The sequence below is a fragment of the Sceloporus occidentalis genome, unplaced genomic scaffold, assembly GCF_023333645.1.
Source record: "Sceloporus occidentalis isolate IW3139 unplaced genomic scaffold, rSceOcc1.0.p SCAF_34, whole genome shotgun sequence".
NCBI lineage: Eukaryota > Metazoa > Chordata > Lepidosauria > Squamata > Phrynosomatidae > Sceloporus > Sceloporus occidentalis.
This window is the reverse complement of record NW_028317014.1, coordinates 10,483,594-10,496,295: the sequence shown is the minus strand read 5'-3', so window position 1 is coordinate 10,496,295 and position 12,702 is coordinate 10,483,594. Positions and strand designations below refer to the sequence as shown.

General features: G+C 39.0%; 1 protein-coding gene across 1 annotated transcript in view; it reads right to left on the bottom strand.

Annotated features, from left to right (window-relative positions):
* LOC149298289 (protein diaphanous homolog 2-like) overlaps positions 1-12,702 on the bottom strand; it is a gene marked incomplete at its 3' end in the record, with an annotated part of 441,418 nt that overhangs the window by 387,583 nt on the left and 41,133 nt on the right. Inside the window, exons 2-3 of the mRNA XM_089487690.1 lie at positions 2,518-2,678; positions 65-159 (exon numbers count right to left, since the gene is read on the bottom strand). Coding sequence (XP_089343816.1) covers positions 65-159; positions 2,518-2,678 — 256 coding nt within the window. The remainder of the gene's footprint in view (positions 1-64; positions 160-2,517; positions 2,679-12,702) is intronic.

The window sequence follows — 12,702 nt, the reverse complement described above, 5'->3', positions numbered from 1 at the left end:
ATTAGACCAGCAAATGCGGGAGCGTTTGGGTCCTCAGACGTTGCCTCTCCAAAAGACATCTTACGAAGAAACCTCTAAGGGCGTAAAAAGCTTACACAACTCTTTATCTTTTTCTATGTTGGTCTCACGGTTAAAGCCTTCAGCTGAAGAGTCCATGTGCTAAAATTTTAAGAAAAGTTTGCTAAGAACCAGTTGGATCGACAAATGCCCATAAACGAAAGATTTTAATAGCTTTGCACTTTCAATTCGAGGAGAAGCAGATCAGAGACTCGCTATACAGGGCAGTTATTCCAGAATTGTGATATATATATATATATATATATATAATATACATATAAAATAAAAATAGAGTTCACATTGATTAATTCATTAAGCAAAGGACAAATGACGAGGGCTTTTAATTACAATGGGTGAATGCTGATTCAGTTTTCAGCCATGTTCTCCTAATTGGTGCTAGGGGCTGTTTCCATAGTAGGGGATATGGCAATTTCATGACCCATTTTTCTTTGGGGGGTTTTCTAGCTGTTTCTGTGAAGGATCTTATAAAATGCCCGGCTATAAATTAGGAGCCAATGTTATTCAAATATCTATTGAAATACAGAGACATGTCGTGCTCAAGCTCTAAATGTGTGGACCATTGTTGGGCCTTGTCTTGAAGAAATGAAATATTCTGTTCTTTAAATATATAAGAATTAAACTCTTAATCTCAGAGGCTACAGACTATTTTTCTATTTCTTTTAGACAATAAACCTGGGGTGTTTTAGGATTCTCATAATTTACCATATTTTTGAACATAGAACAAGAACATTTGAAAGCTAAAAACTAAGACATTGATTTGCACTTAGCATTTAAGGCACAGCCGGTTTTTGTACACATTAGGGAAATGTAGTTGTCTTTTATTCCAGAAAATATAGTAATCAAGAACAAGCCTCAGATATTGCAAAGCAGAATGCCAAGAATTATCCTGAAAACGCAGCACGATTCTGGCCAGAGTTAGACTCCGCTCCTATAAAAAAATCAAATTTTACTTTTACGGAATTGTTCTGCTTCTCCGGTGTAACATTTGGAGGAATACAATGCTTATTTACAGTAGTAAGCAGATTTCTGCATTATTAGTAGTTTTCTCTCCCTGACAGGGCAGGCTAACATGTTTTCTGCTATAATATAAATATATATATATATATATAAAAACCCCAAAAATGCCATTTAATCCCTTTCTGCATCAGCATCTGTTGGAATGTTTGTGCACTATGTTACATTGCATTTTATTAAAAGAAATGGCTGTATGTGTCATCTGGGTAGCCGTCTCAGCCTTCCACATCTGCGTTTGTAAATAGCCTACAGGGACGAATGCTGAGCTTGAAAACACATTGCCTTAAGGGAACTAGTTTTCCAAAATCAAAATGTTATATTCTAGAAACCTAAATGCTTTTGTGGAGGTCCCAGAGTCTCTAATCTCTAATATTAGTATGAAATGTCCTAACAATGCATTAGAGCCACTGGTGATCCGCGTGTGCAAATCAAGAAGCCAACATATATTAATTGTCCTGGTTACTCAACACAGATCCATTCACACATACAGTTCCAGTTCGAAGATTCTCTATTGGCCATACTCGGTAACTATACTTTTCCCCTCCTAATCTCCACTCATTTAAGATTTTTGGGCAAACGCCGGACTGGCGATGGTCAGATGCCCCTTGCCGTTTTAGGCTGGCACCCACCTGATGACGCCAGTACGGCTAACAGCTGGATATACATGGACACATTCTACTTGTTCTGCTCACGTAGCGGGTGGTTAGGCATATTTAGGAACTGGCCACGTTCTGTATCAAGTGATGTCCGACAGTGGTCCACCGGGCATTTTCTGGTGTGCCAGATGGCCAGTCTGGGCCTGCTTGTGGGGTTAACACAACCTGGTGCACAGCAAGCCCCTCACCATGGATAACTAACCAGGTGCCCTCTTGAAGCCAATCATCCAGAAAATTGAGGCACCCTGGTGACATACGTTGGGAAGTTCCCAGTTATGGAAGATTAAAAAAATAGGTTATGTACTGAATACAATAAAATGAATAAGGAATAGTAGTTTTGGAACAAAATATGCAATCCTTACGGTCTTATCTAGCAGTCTACAGAATCGACAATGAAGAAGCCTACCGTGGATGAAGATACCAGTTTAAAAAGGTTCATACATAGTTGAAGCATTTTCAGAATACAAAGGTTGGCTATATGCTTTCAGGGACCGTAAACATATTAATCTGATAAAAATCCAAAAGTATCCCTAGTGGATTGTTTGATGTTTCAGCATGCCAGTTACGAAGGGAAAGTTTCTAATCTCTATCGGAGGTACTGGTATTCCGGAAATATATATAGGGGTCCCCACTGTCAGACACAGCAGGCATGGAAATCAACTGTTCTTGGATTTCTTTATAGACAGCTAGTAAATTAAATTCTGGAAAGGAAAGTCGCGTTAACCCCTTGGCAGAGAAGATAGAAGCATTTCATGCTCCAATCACATACTCTATTAACATCCAAGCGTTTAGGAGCAGGAGACATTTTTACATTTTCATCTGCTGCCAAGGCTTTGCTCAGTATCCGAATGAAGAGTGTCATACGCTGAATTGATTGCCAGTGGCAAATACTTTGCGTTCCTGATCGCTTTGGTCTGCTCGTAAGGAATTCTAATGTTGTAAACAGATTTATTTGCAAATCAGAAAATATAGGGGGGGGTGACACAGTATGGTAAGTTTTTAATATATTTAGAAAGAATCAGTTATGGTATTTTTTGCTCTAATTACAATATAATAAAATATATAATACTACTAATAATAATAATGATTTTGCAGTATCAGGGGAAGCTAGTGTTACATGTTTAAGGATTAGACAAAAGATGAGCAGAGACTTTATAGTTTTTATGACAAAAGATCCAACAGCCATATATTTTGGAGTAGTTTTAATTAATTGACATGACAATGATCATTATGGTCTTCCTTTTGACATTCACATCAGTGAACTCTGTATCTTATATAGGCATTCACGGGCTTTCAATTTAAGGAACGTATCAGGGCAAATGGTCCCATCCGAATCTATGAATTTAGAAATTCGAATCCCATCTTGGAACTTCCCAAAAGAGACACTGCAGAATTTACTGGATCCATTAATTACCAAGAATACAAAAACTCAAATTGTATTTAGCTGAACAAGAATAGATATAATGAATATAGTTGTATTGGCCCATGAAAAGATGTAGTCATTGGTGATAGACTTATTAGCAAGCGCTCATGCACAAAACGTTTTAGGTCTGGAGAAATGCGGCTGCTCTGGATGATTTGTAACATTCAATAAAACTTTATTGCTGCGGGATTTTGTTGCCTTGGTGCTTCCTTTAAATGCTTTTTATTGGGCCAACACAACAAACATGCTGAACACAAAATAGAAGCCTTCAACAGGGATATTACTACTGCCCCATGCGCGTATCTGGGAACTTTCTAGTGATGGCTGTCCCTCTCTTCTCGGTTTGGCGTAGGGCTACCCCAGCTGGTCAAAAGTGGGTGCGAAGAGGTTTTAGTGAGTAGAAAGTGGGCATAACCAATCTAGCCCTCGACACCTGGGAACTTCCCAGTATAGGCTACATAGAGCTCTCTCTTGGGTTTGGAGCTTCATGAATGGACAAGATTAGCTGTGGTTTTCCCAGAAAGCCTTTAGTGGAAGGAACTGGTGGGAGCAGGGGCAAGTGGGCATGGGAAGGTGGAAAGTTGGTGGGGAGTCTGTGTGACCAACCCCCAATACCCTGGGTAGATGGAGCAGGGCTTTATCTGGGTCTTCCTTTTGAGAGGTCCTCGGTATCCCACTCTTGTTTCTGGAGGCTAAAAGAAATGACTGGGAGATTCCGGGTTAAAGCCAAGTTCCAAGGAATACTCAGGCAGCTGTAATACGCTTACCATTTTCTCTCTTATTCGACACTCTTTGTGATTTGATACACACGGATTACTTTACCCTGAGATCCCGCGAATACAGAACAAACAGCACACGTTTCTGCATTCCTATTTTCTACAAAAAGACAAATGCAATAAGTAACTTACATAAAGCCAGATTTATACAGATTCCACAACTAAGCAAATCTTAAATACCAAAGGGTCACTCCATCCAAGCACATTTCCAATTTCTGACAGATAAAGATGGTTTTATGAGAAAACTCAGCGCCGCAAATTTATTTTTCTAAGAATCTTGCTGGGTTTGTGCAAATAGCCAATTTTTAAATCTAAAAGACCATACGGCATTTTAAAAGTTATGTGTAAAGCAGTTTAGCAGCATACATAATATACAATTATACATTTAACAGTTGCGGACTCGGTACTGTGGACATAGAGCAGTTTTTCCAAACAGAGACATTATGAGACCTTTGTGGAATGTTCCATCTAGAGAATGATAAAGAAGAATAAATCTCCTCCATAAAGCCAAATATATTTTATTTTTAGCAAGAACAAATAAAACATTACGTTACAGGAGACAGCTTCTAAAGCCATATTAGAGAATACTGTGTAGGTTTCATTTATATATTCAAAAGTTCCCAGGCTTTTAAAGGGCATAACATATTTAAACGTAACATTGCTGTATTTCAGCTGCCTTCAGGGAGGAACGTTTTCCATTAACTCTACAACTTGAACTTTATCTGATAAAGCGGGAAGTGAAGGGTGTCAAGAAAATACATTGTAATTTGAATTTTTACATGTCCTGTTAAGATATGGCCATCTTAATGTATATTTATGAATGTTATAAAATTATTATAATATTGTACACTGATTTATGACACCTGAAGTGTTGGGGGATTGGGCACCATACAGGTACAAGACTCATAAAATGGGCCATAGTCCCATGTGTGTCCAGTTTGTCACTTATTAGTCATACGTCTGAGAACTTTCTAAATGAGCTCCTGAGACTCTTAAAGTCCATCACACAAATTGTAATATAGTTAAGTGCTAATGGTGGCAAGTGGCCGCTCATAATAATCCTCCCAATGAAAATCATGACATGTCAGGAGATAAAGATATTCTGAATGAAGTCATTTGGACTTGGGGTGTTTAGAGTTGGGGTGTTTTAGAAATCATAAATAAGATCAGTACATGAAAGTGTCATCTTTATATTGTGCGAATCTAAGTATCTGCCCCTTTGAGGTAAGATTACCTTAAAAGCTCCAACAGATACTAAACTGTGAGTTTGGAGCTTAGTTGAGGTGAGATTACATATACCTACCACTAAAGCTTGATAAATGACCTGGCTTAAGTTCTCCTGTGTAACCTATAGCTCAATATTATAGGCCTTTCCTGCTGGACCTCACCCATAATAATGCATCTTTTCAATAAAGGTACACTACATGATCAAAGGAATATGGACCATGTCCATCACATCTATTTGAGCTTGTTAGACATCTCATTCTAAAACCATAGACCTTAATATGTAGTTATTCCCCTCTTTGCAGCTATAGCAGCTTCCACTCTTCTGGGAAGAGTTTTCACAAGATTTTGGAGAGTTTCTGTAGGAATTATTGCCCATTCATCCAGTAGAGCGTTTGTGAGGTCAGGCACTGATGTTGGATGAGAAGGCCTGTCTCGCAATCTCCGTTCCAGTGAGTGATGCTACAGAACATGGAAATGTCATTACCTGACTTGGTGGCATCCTATGACAGCGCCATGTTTAAAGTCACTGAGCTCTTCGGTATGACCCGTTCTACTGCTAATGTTTGTCTATGGAGATGGCTGCCTATGTGCTCGATTGTGGCTGAAACCCCTAAATTAGGAGGGGTGTCCTCATACTTTTTGTCATATAGTGTAAATTCACAATCATTAATGAAAATCCTGCCACTGCAAGCAAGTCCTATCCTTTTTAATAAATACCAGAATTTTTTTTTAAAAAAGCTGGACAGAATAGGGAGAATAATTTTGTAAAAGAAAACACTAAACAAAAAGAAACATCATGTTTTTTTTAAATCAGTTTAAATGGGTGTGCGTGTAAAAAAAATCTACCGCTAAGCAAACAGTAATTATTAGCCGTATTCTGAGTCATCCTGTTTAAACAGAGATACAGAGAGGAAACCCGGGGGATGAATAAACAAAGGAAAATGCAGACAGATCTTGACGCAGGGGAATTACCCCATCTACACGCTGCATAATGAGCATTTACTAACAGCAAACCACCAGGAGACTACAAATCCTCAAAAAAACATGTGCGTTTACAGGGTTCGACAATCCGTAGTGAACCTATATATTGTATTTATTATTTAAAAACAATAAATGTGGTTTGTGGGTTTTTCTTTTTCTGTTGGGCCAACATTTAATTTTCGAAAGTATCGACTTGTCTTTATGAAGCACTACTGATCAGAAAAAATATTATATATTTGTGTGAAGACGAATAAGATAACTGGGGACTCGCTCCCTGCCCACTTCTCCATCCACAATGGCTTCAACCTGCACATGGGGACCGTCCACCGCCTACCCGTATCCGGCAAGAAGCCACAAAGTTTCCGGATATGTTGATAAGTAAGAGGTCACAGTAAGTGGCCATAAGTTTACTAGACAATTATCCATACCTGCCAACAGTACCAGCTCTCACAGGAGAGTCCCATAACTAGGTCAATGGGGATCATGGGCAGGTTGGGGAGATCTCCTCTGACAGGGAGCTGTAAAATCAATGGAGATCTGTGTAGCACAGGCTCCTAGCTGTTATGGTACAGGCCAACACAATGAGGGAATTTAAACATGCATGAGATATATAAGCATGACGCGATCCTGAATCTAAGACAAGATCATTAATATATTTTCATTCATTGAATTATTTAGAATAGAAAAGTCTATAGAATGTTGAGTGTACACGTTCAAAAATAAATTTGCTGGCAGATAAAAAAATACATTTAAGTAATTTAAATTGATGGATGATTTTCCTCCGCATTCTCTTTTAGATTGTTCGCATTAAAAATAGTTTTGTAAATCCCGCAAATTATTAGATTACTCTGACCGCAAATGTAATTTTTCATGACATTCTCGGAATGCGTACGTTCCTTCGCCATCCAATAAGGAGTTCCATTCCTGCGTTATCTCTGTATATGCACACATAGGGATCAAGTGCTTGATAAATAGATGTTGAGGAAGAAGCACTTTCATCTGATTGCAGAATAAACTCGGTTTGAAGTACCGGTAGGAATGCTGCAGACACTTAGCCTAACTGCTAGAAATTCTGCCAAAGAATGTGCTGTTATTCTGAAATACGTACATAGATACTCATGGTTAACATATTTCATTAAAAAAGACAGGGTATAAACAGCAGACCCAGGTGCGTGCTCACTATACTCAGGCTAAGCGCCGGGTCGCGGGAGCGGGGTCTTGACACGCCCTGCTCCCCGCCCATTTTTCCTTTAAATGGGGGTGTTTCCCACTGCCATCAGTGTGCAGTCCTGGCCGCGTCCCGCAAAGGCAAGGCTCTGGGTAGCCGGAGCCCAGAAGTTCCCAGGTATGAGTACCACCCGTGTCTCCCTCTTCATTATGGACAGTCCCTGTTTTGGGATCTAAATCTCTATTTCCTCCCCTGACGCCCCTCATTTTTAGGAGCTAGGAACGTTTGCTGGGTGTGTTCCACAGCCTTAAAAAATTGCGTGCAGAAACATTAGAAAATATTTTCATAAACTTGTGCATTAGTGCATTATGATTCTTCCATATCCGTCACAATTGTATTTATATATATATATATATATCCACAAGTATAAAAAATAAAAAAAAGTATTGGTAAAGCCATGCATCTTAACTACATCTCAAAATACACACCTTTATAACAAAACCTATCCTCCCTCCCTATTGTCAAAACTAAAACACCCATCAATTATGTATACTGTCTACCTACGGGTGTGTGCGTACTGCAATGGACAACGCCCAAGGTGCCGATGTATTTATATACCGTATGTTATTTATTATATATATTTTTTATTTAAATAAATATATATATTTATTAATTTTAAAGCAAGTTATTTTTTTTATTTCTATGGGTGCCAAGCGGATGCAGAATGATTACTAATCTGCGGATAGACAAACAAGTGTTTCATTGGTAGGAAACAGTTCTGTTGCTGTTGTGGAATGAAAGCTCCCAGCATGCTCAGCTACACATAATCCCATTCCCTTTCATTCCGGCAGCTGGATAAACTCTCTGGACTCTGGGATAGCTGGATGCAAGTTAGTGACAGGCGATGTCTGGTGCTACAGCAGCCTGGGGCATGGCAGCGATCAGGTCAGGAGGCCTTGAAACGCAGGGTATCACTGGTCAAGGTCGTTTTGCTTTACTAAGGAGGTGGTAGATAAATGGAACAGTCTCCCAGCAGAAGTGGTAGAGGTTAATTCGGTGAGGGAATTTATGGGATAGACATAAAACTATCCTATACTGATTGGTCTGAGTCTTTACATTGGGAAGAAGGGGCCACATGGTGTTCAAATTCCGTTTTTATTCTCATGCGCTCATGCCCTGCAAACACTGTAAGCTCCTAAAAAAGGAGGGCCATCAGAGGAGGAAAGAGGAACACAGGGACCTGGGTCCCAACGAGGGACTGCCCCTCCTAAAGCGAGCCACATCAGTGCTATGCAGTACATAACGCGAAGAGCTCAATGCATAGAAAGCTTTTAAACATATCCAACCCCGGATCACCATTTAAATTACCTACACAATAAACATATCCTCCCTGCTGGTATCTTATCTGTGTCTGTTCTTGTATTTCCAGTCTAGCTGTAAATATTTCCACGGACTGTGGGTTATTTTCCTTTATTTTAGCATCAGCATCCGTGTGGCACTTTATCAAAAGCCTTTGCCAAATACAAACAGATCATCCCAGCTGAATAGATTTGCCTTTAGTGAGACAGTCTGCTAAAAAAAAAAATAAAAAAAAAAAATAAAAACCTTAGATTTACATGTGATTTGGAGATACAGAGGTGAAGGTCTGATGCATGCTGGGCAGTACGTGTGAACCTCTACCTCCAACTTCTACCCCCCGGTGAATCGCGACACCAGGTGCTTGGGAGGTAGAGCGTCACTCAAACTGGCCGCGGTACTGTGCATGAGAACCGTCTCATGCCAAGTGGAACAGTTGGGAGGTATGACAATGGGGACACCTGTGTTAGGAGATGTGGCAAGAGGTAGAGACCGACATGTGGGCTGCAGGTAGGAGCAGAAAGAGTGTTATTTATCGACTTTATCAGAATAGCTACCATAAGATGCTAGCTTCAGGATACCATTATGTGGGACCTGCAAAGGCGATCTATGCTGCAACAACCCAAACTTCCATTGATCTCACAGCTCCCTGGGCAGTTGGGGAGATCAGAGGATTGAAATCAATGGTAGCACTTTCCGGCTGAATGAACTTTGTACGACAACCATGGAGCACATATACATGGGGAGAAACAAAAACAACACTAATAGTGTAGCATGTAGACAAAAAAAAAAAAAAAAAAAAAAAAAAAAAAAAAAAAAAAAAGGGTGTAAGATCCACTCACAAACTTGTTGAACAGAAAAGACTCATCAAGGTTCAATAGGATGTTGCAGAATTTTTTAATATCTTCTAAAATCTATAAGAACAAAAAGACCCCAAATGGTGCAGTATCTTCACAATTCAGGGAAGAGGGAGGTGTGGATACACTTAAAGTTCAGCAGGGCACAACTATATGCAAATAGTGTGCAAAAATGCAATGTAAACCCAAGTCCACTGTTGAAGATCAAGATTCTCTACGCGTTTCGCCAGTAGTTCGCTGGCTTCTTCAGGAGGAAAAACAACTTTGTCCCACATTTGGTTCTCCCAAATATGCAGGACCACGGTGTTCCGGATAAAACTGGTTTCGTCTGAAACCAGGTGCAAGGTCATTTTGGAAGCTACAGGAAGTATCTGTTGCCCACCTTCTCCTCCCTTGCATTTGATAAATATGGGCCTACTGCTATTTTATGTAAAATGATTGGATTAGAATAGGGCGTTTGTATATACATCCATAATGCGCCGTAATAAACAGAGCTCTTATTACACATGCACGCCTGTCTGTGTGTCTGATTTCTCTCGAGCCGCTCGATAAATATATTTATATAATGTGGAACCACAAGCTATAGAAGCAATCGGACAGGGGTCTAAACAGACCTTCGCCCGCAGCGCTGAGGGAAGTATATCACCTGCATGGAGCTGTCCTACAGACCCCCCCCCTTGTATTTAAAAGGGGGCACCATGAAAATGTAAAGGAACCCGTACAGCTATTGTATGAATTAAAATGCACAGGATGGCTGGCGTGCCCTAAGCCAGAAGAGGTAAAGTTAGTCAAGACTAGTGCTAAAATATGCAAAACATTTTTTGGGGGGAATTCAGTGATTAATAACTGGTTTTCTGCAGGTATCAGATAGGTTACAAAAATATTGCACACAGCTCGTAACATGTTCTTATTGGGGACAAAGTACAAAGTATATAGTATATTTAGAACTGAACAGATCAGGCACCTGTGTAATTAGTGAAAACGTAATTTTGAGTGGTTTGCACAAAAAATATTTTACTTTTTAAGCGTAAGGGATCACTTCCTCTTCAAACGACTGGTAAGGAACACGTTTCATAACAAAACTTGTGACATTAAGTGTTTAATCATAGCAGCAGCTCCCCTTGTGATAGAAGGTTTGGCGTGTATTAAAACGTTTCCAAGAAGTATTATAAACATCATCCATGTAAACACATTTTCTTAAGAGGTTTAAATTCCTAATATTTAAAATGATCACTGACACAGCTGAGCGATCGAGATGGCGGTGGCCTGTCCTTTACGTAAACTCACCTTGGCTATATATATATACATATATATATATATAGATACTGAATATATACACTGTATATATACAAAACCACACATACCCTATATGGAATGTTAGGGTATTGATGCAAGGGTAATAAGTGTTATTCCAGGGCCAAGATGGCTCCCCGACAGGACGCACCACCAACATGTCCTCTTGAAGTGCTCACATGCGTAGGTTACCAGAGACAATATAGTCAGGGTGAGCAACCTAGGCAGCCACAATAGCCAGATCACCACTCATGATCTGGCTATTGTACCTTTTCCCGAGTTTTGTCTAAAGGCTGTCTTGTACAGCGGGCAATTACTTTCAAGGGATCCATGTATAAAGTGGATATAGAGGCAAAGGTGATAATTGTTAACCTTATTTGCATGCGCCTACCCAGAATCCCTTGTGGTTGTGAAAGCACAATGAGATTTCTGAGGGAAAAACAAGCCTTCTGGCTTGTCTGGTGTCTGTAGATGAGTGTTTAATAATACATATATATATATATATATATATATATATATATATATATATATATATATATCTTTGCTAGCATGATGTATGTATACAGTGTCATACGTCCCTGCCTGGTCCCTTTTAAATGAAATTATAGCGTTTAGGAAGGTAAACAGATTGTTTATGTGACCTGGGCAATTACTGAAGAGGAAAAACAATAAATATATCACAAAAGGTATATATTTTTTTAATGACTCTGCCTAGTGCTCACCTTATTGGAACAATTTAAACCCTGTTAGTGAGCTGGATGCTGATATGTGTCACCCTTAGAGAATTGGAACCTCATTGTTCTAGCACATGTTCCAGCACAAATTATACCAGTTCTCATTTTTGTTCTAGTTACGACATGAGATAAGTTGGACATGTTTTTATTAGCATTCACCATGAGACTTAATAGTATCACAATAGCTGATTCTACCTTTTCCACAGCTTCCTAAGTAATATTTAAAAGTTGTTCCAAACATGAATTAAATAGGTTTATATTATTCCCAAAGTTAAGAACACGTTGTAAGACAATGTGCTCCCTTTTAATATTTTACCATCTGCATGCACTCGCACAGAGCTGATGAGTCATGATTCATGCGCAGAGTGCAAGTGAATGAGCTCAGACTCCCAGTGAATCAGGAAGTGGGTCTTATTCTTAACCTCAACAACAAAAAAATCATTAACAGACTCCAGGAAACAAACTTTTTGCAAGTCTACTGCGTGGTTTAACTTTTGGTTTGTCAAAATAACAATTAAGCTTCAAAAATATTTTCACAAACATTTAATATTTTTAGTGCACCGCCCCCCAAAAAAATTTATATAATATATATTAAAATATATAAAATGATAATATATAAATATATTACTTAAAATAATCAAGTCCACAGAACTCTGATACTAATTAAGATGCATTTATTAGCATTTTAAGGTGGGGTAACATTAATATATTTCTATTTACATATCAACAAATATGTAGATCTAATTATAATTTTATGAGCAGGGCCCTTCTTTATCCTTTGTGTTATGTGGGCTTTGTCACAATGTCATAGGACATTATGTCCACAAGATAGTCGCCTCAGTCTGGATGCAAATTGGGTTTTGACGTCCCAAAGCTGCCAGGAGCCTAGCAAATTTAGGACTGTTGGTAGCTACACAATAAAGATAATTCAAAGTGTTCACAACAGAACCGTAAATCAGGCAGGGTTTAGTTGTACATCCCCTGCCACTGTCTACAAACAAAAACATTTTGTCTACTGACAAAGCATTGCTATACATTTTATTTGAAAATGGTTTTGCGACTGGTCTGTGTAGCTTAGTAATGTCAAAGCGAAATTCTTTCAATGGTTATACAGGAATCGCATTGGGTTTCTACGTAGA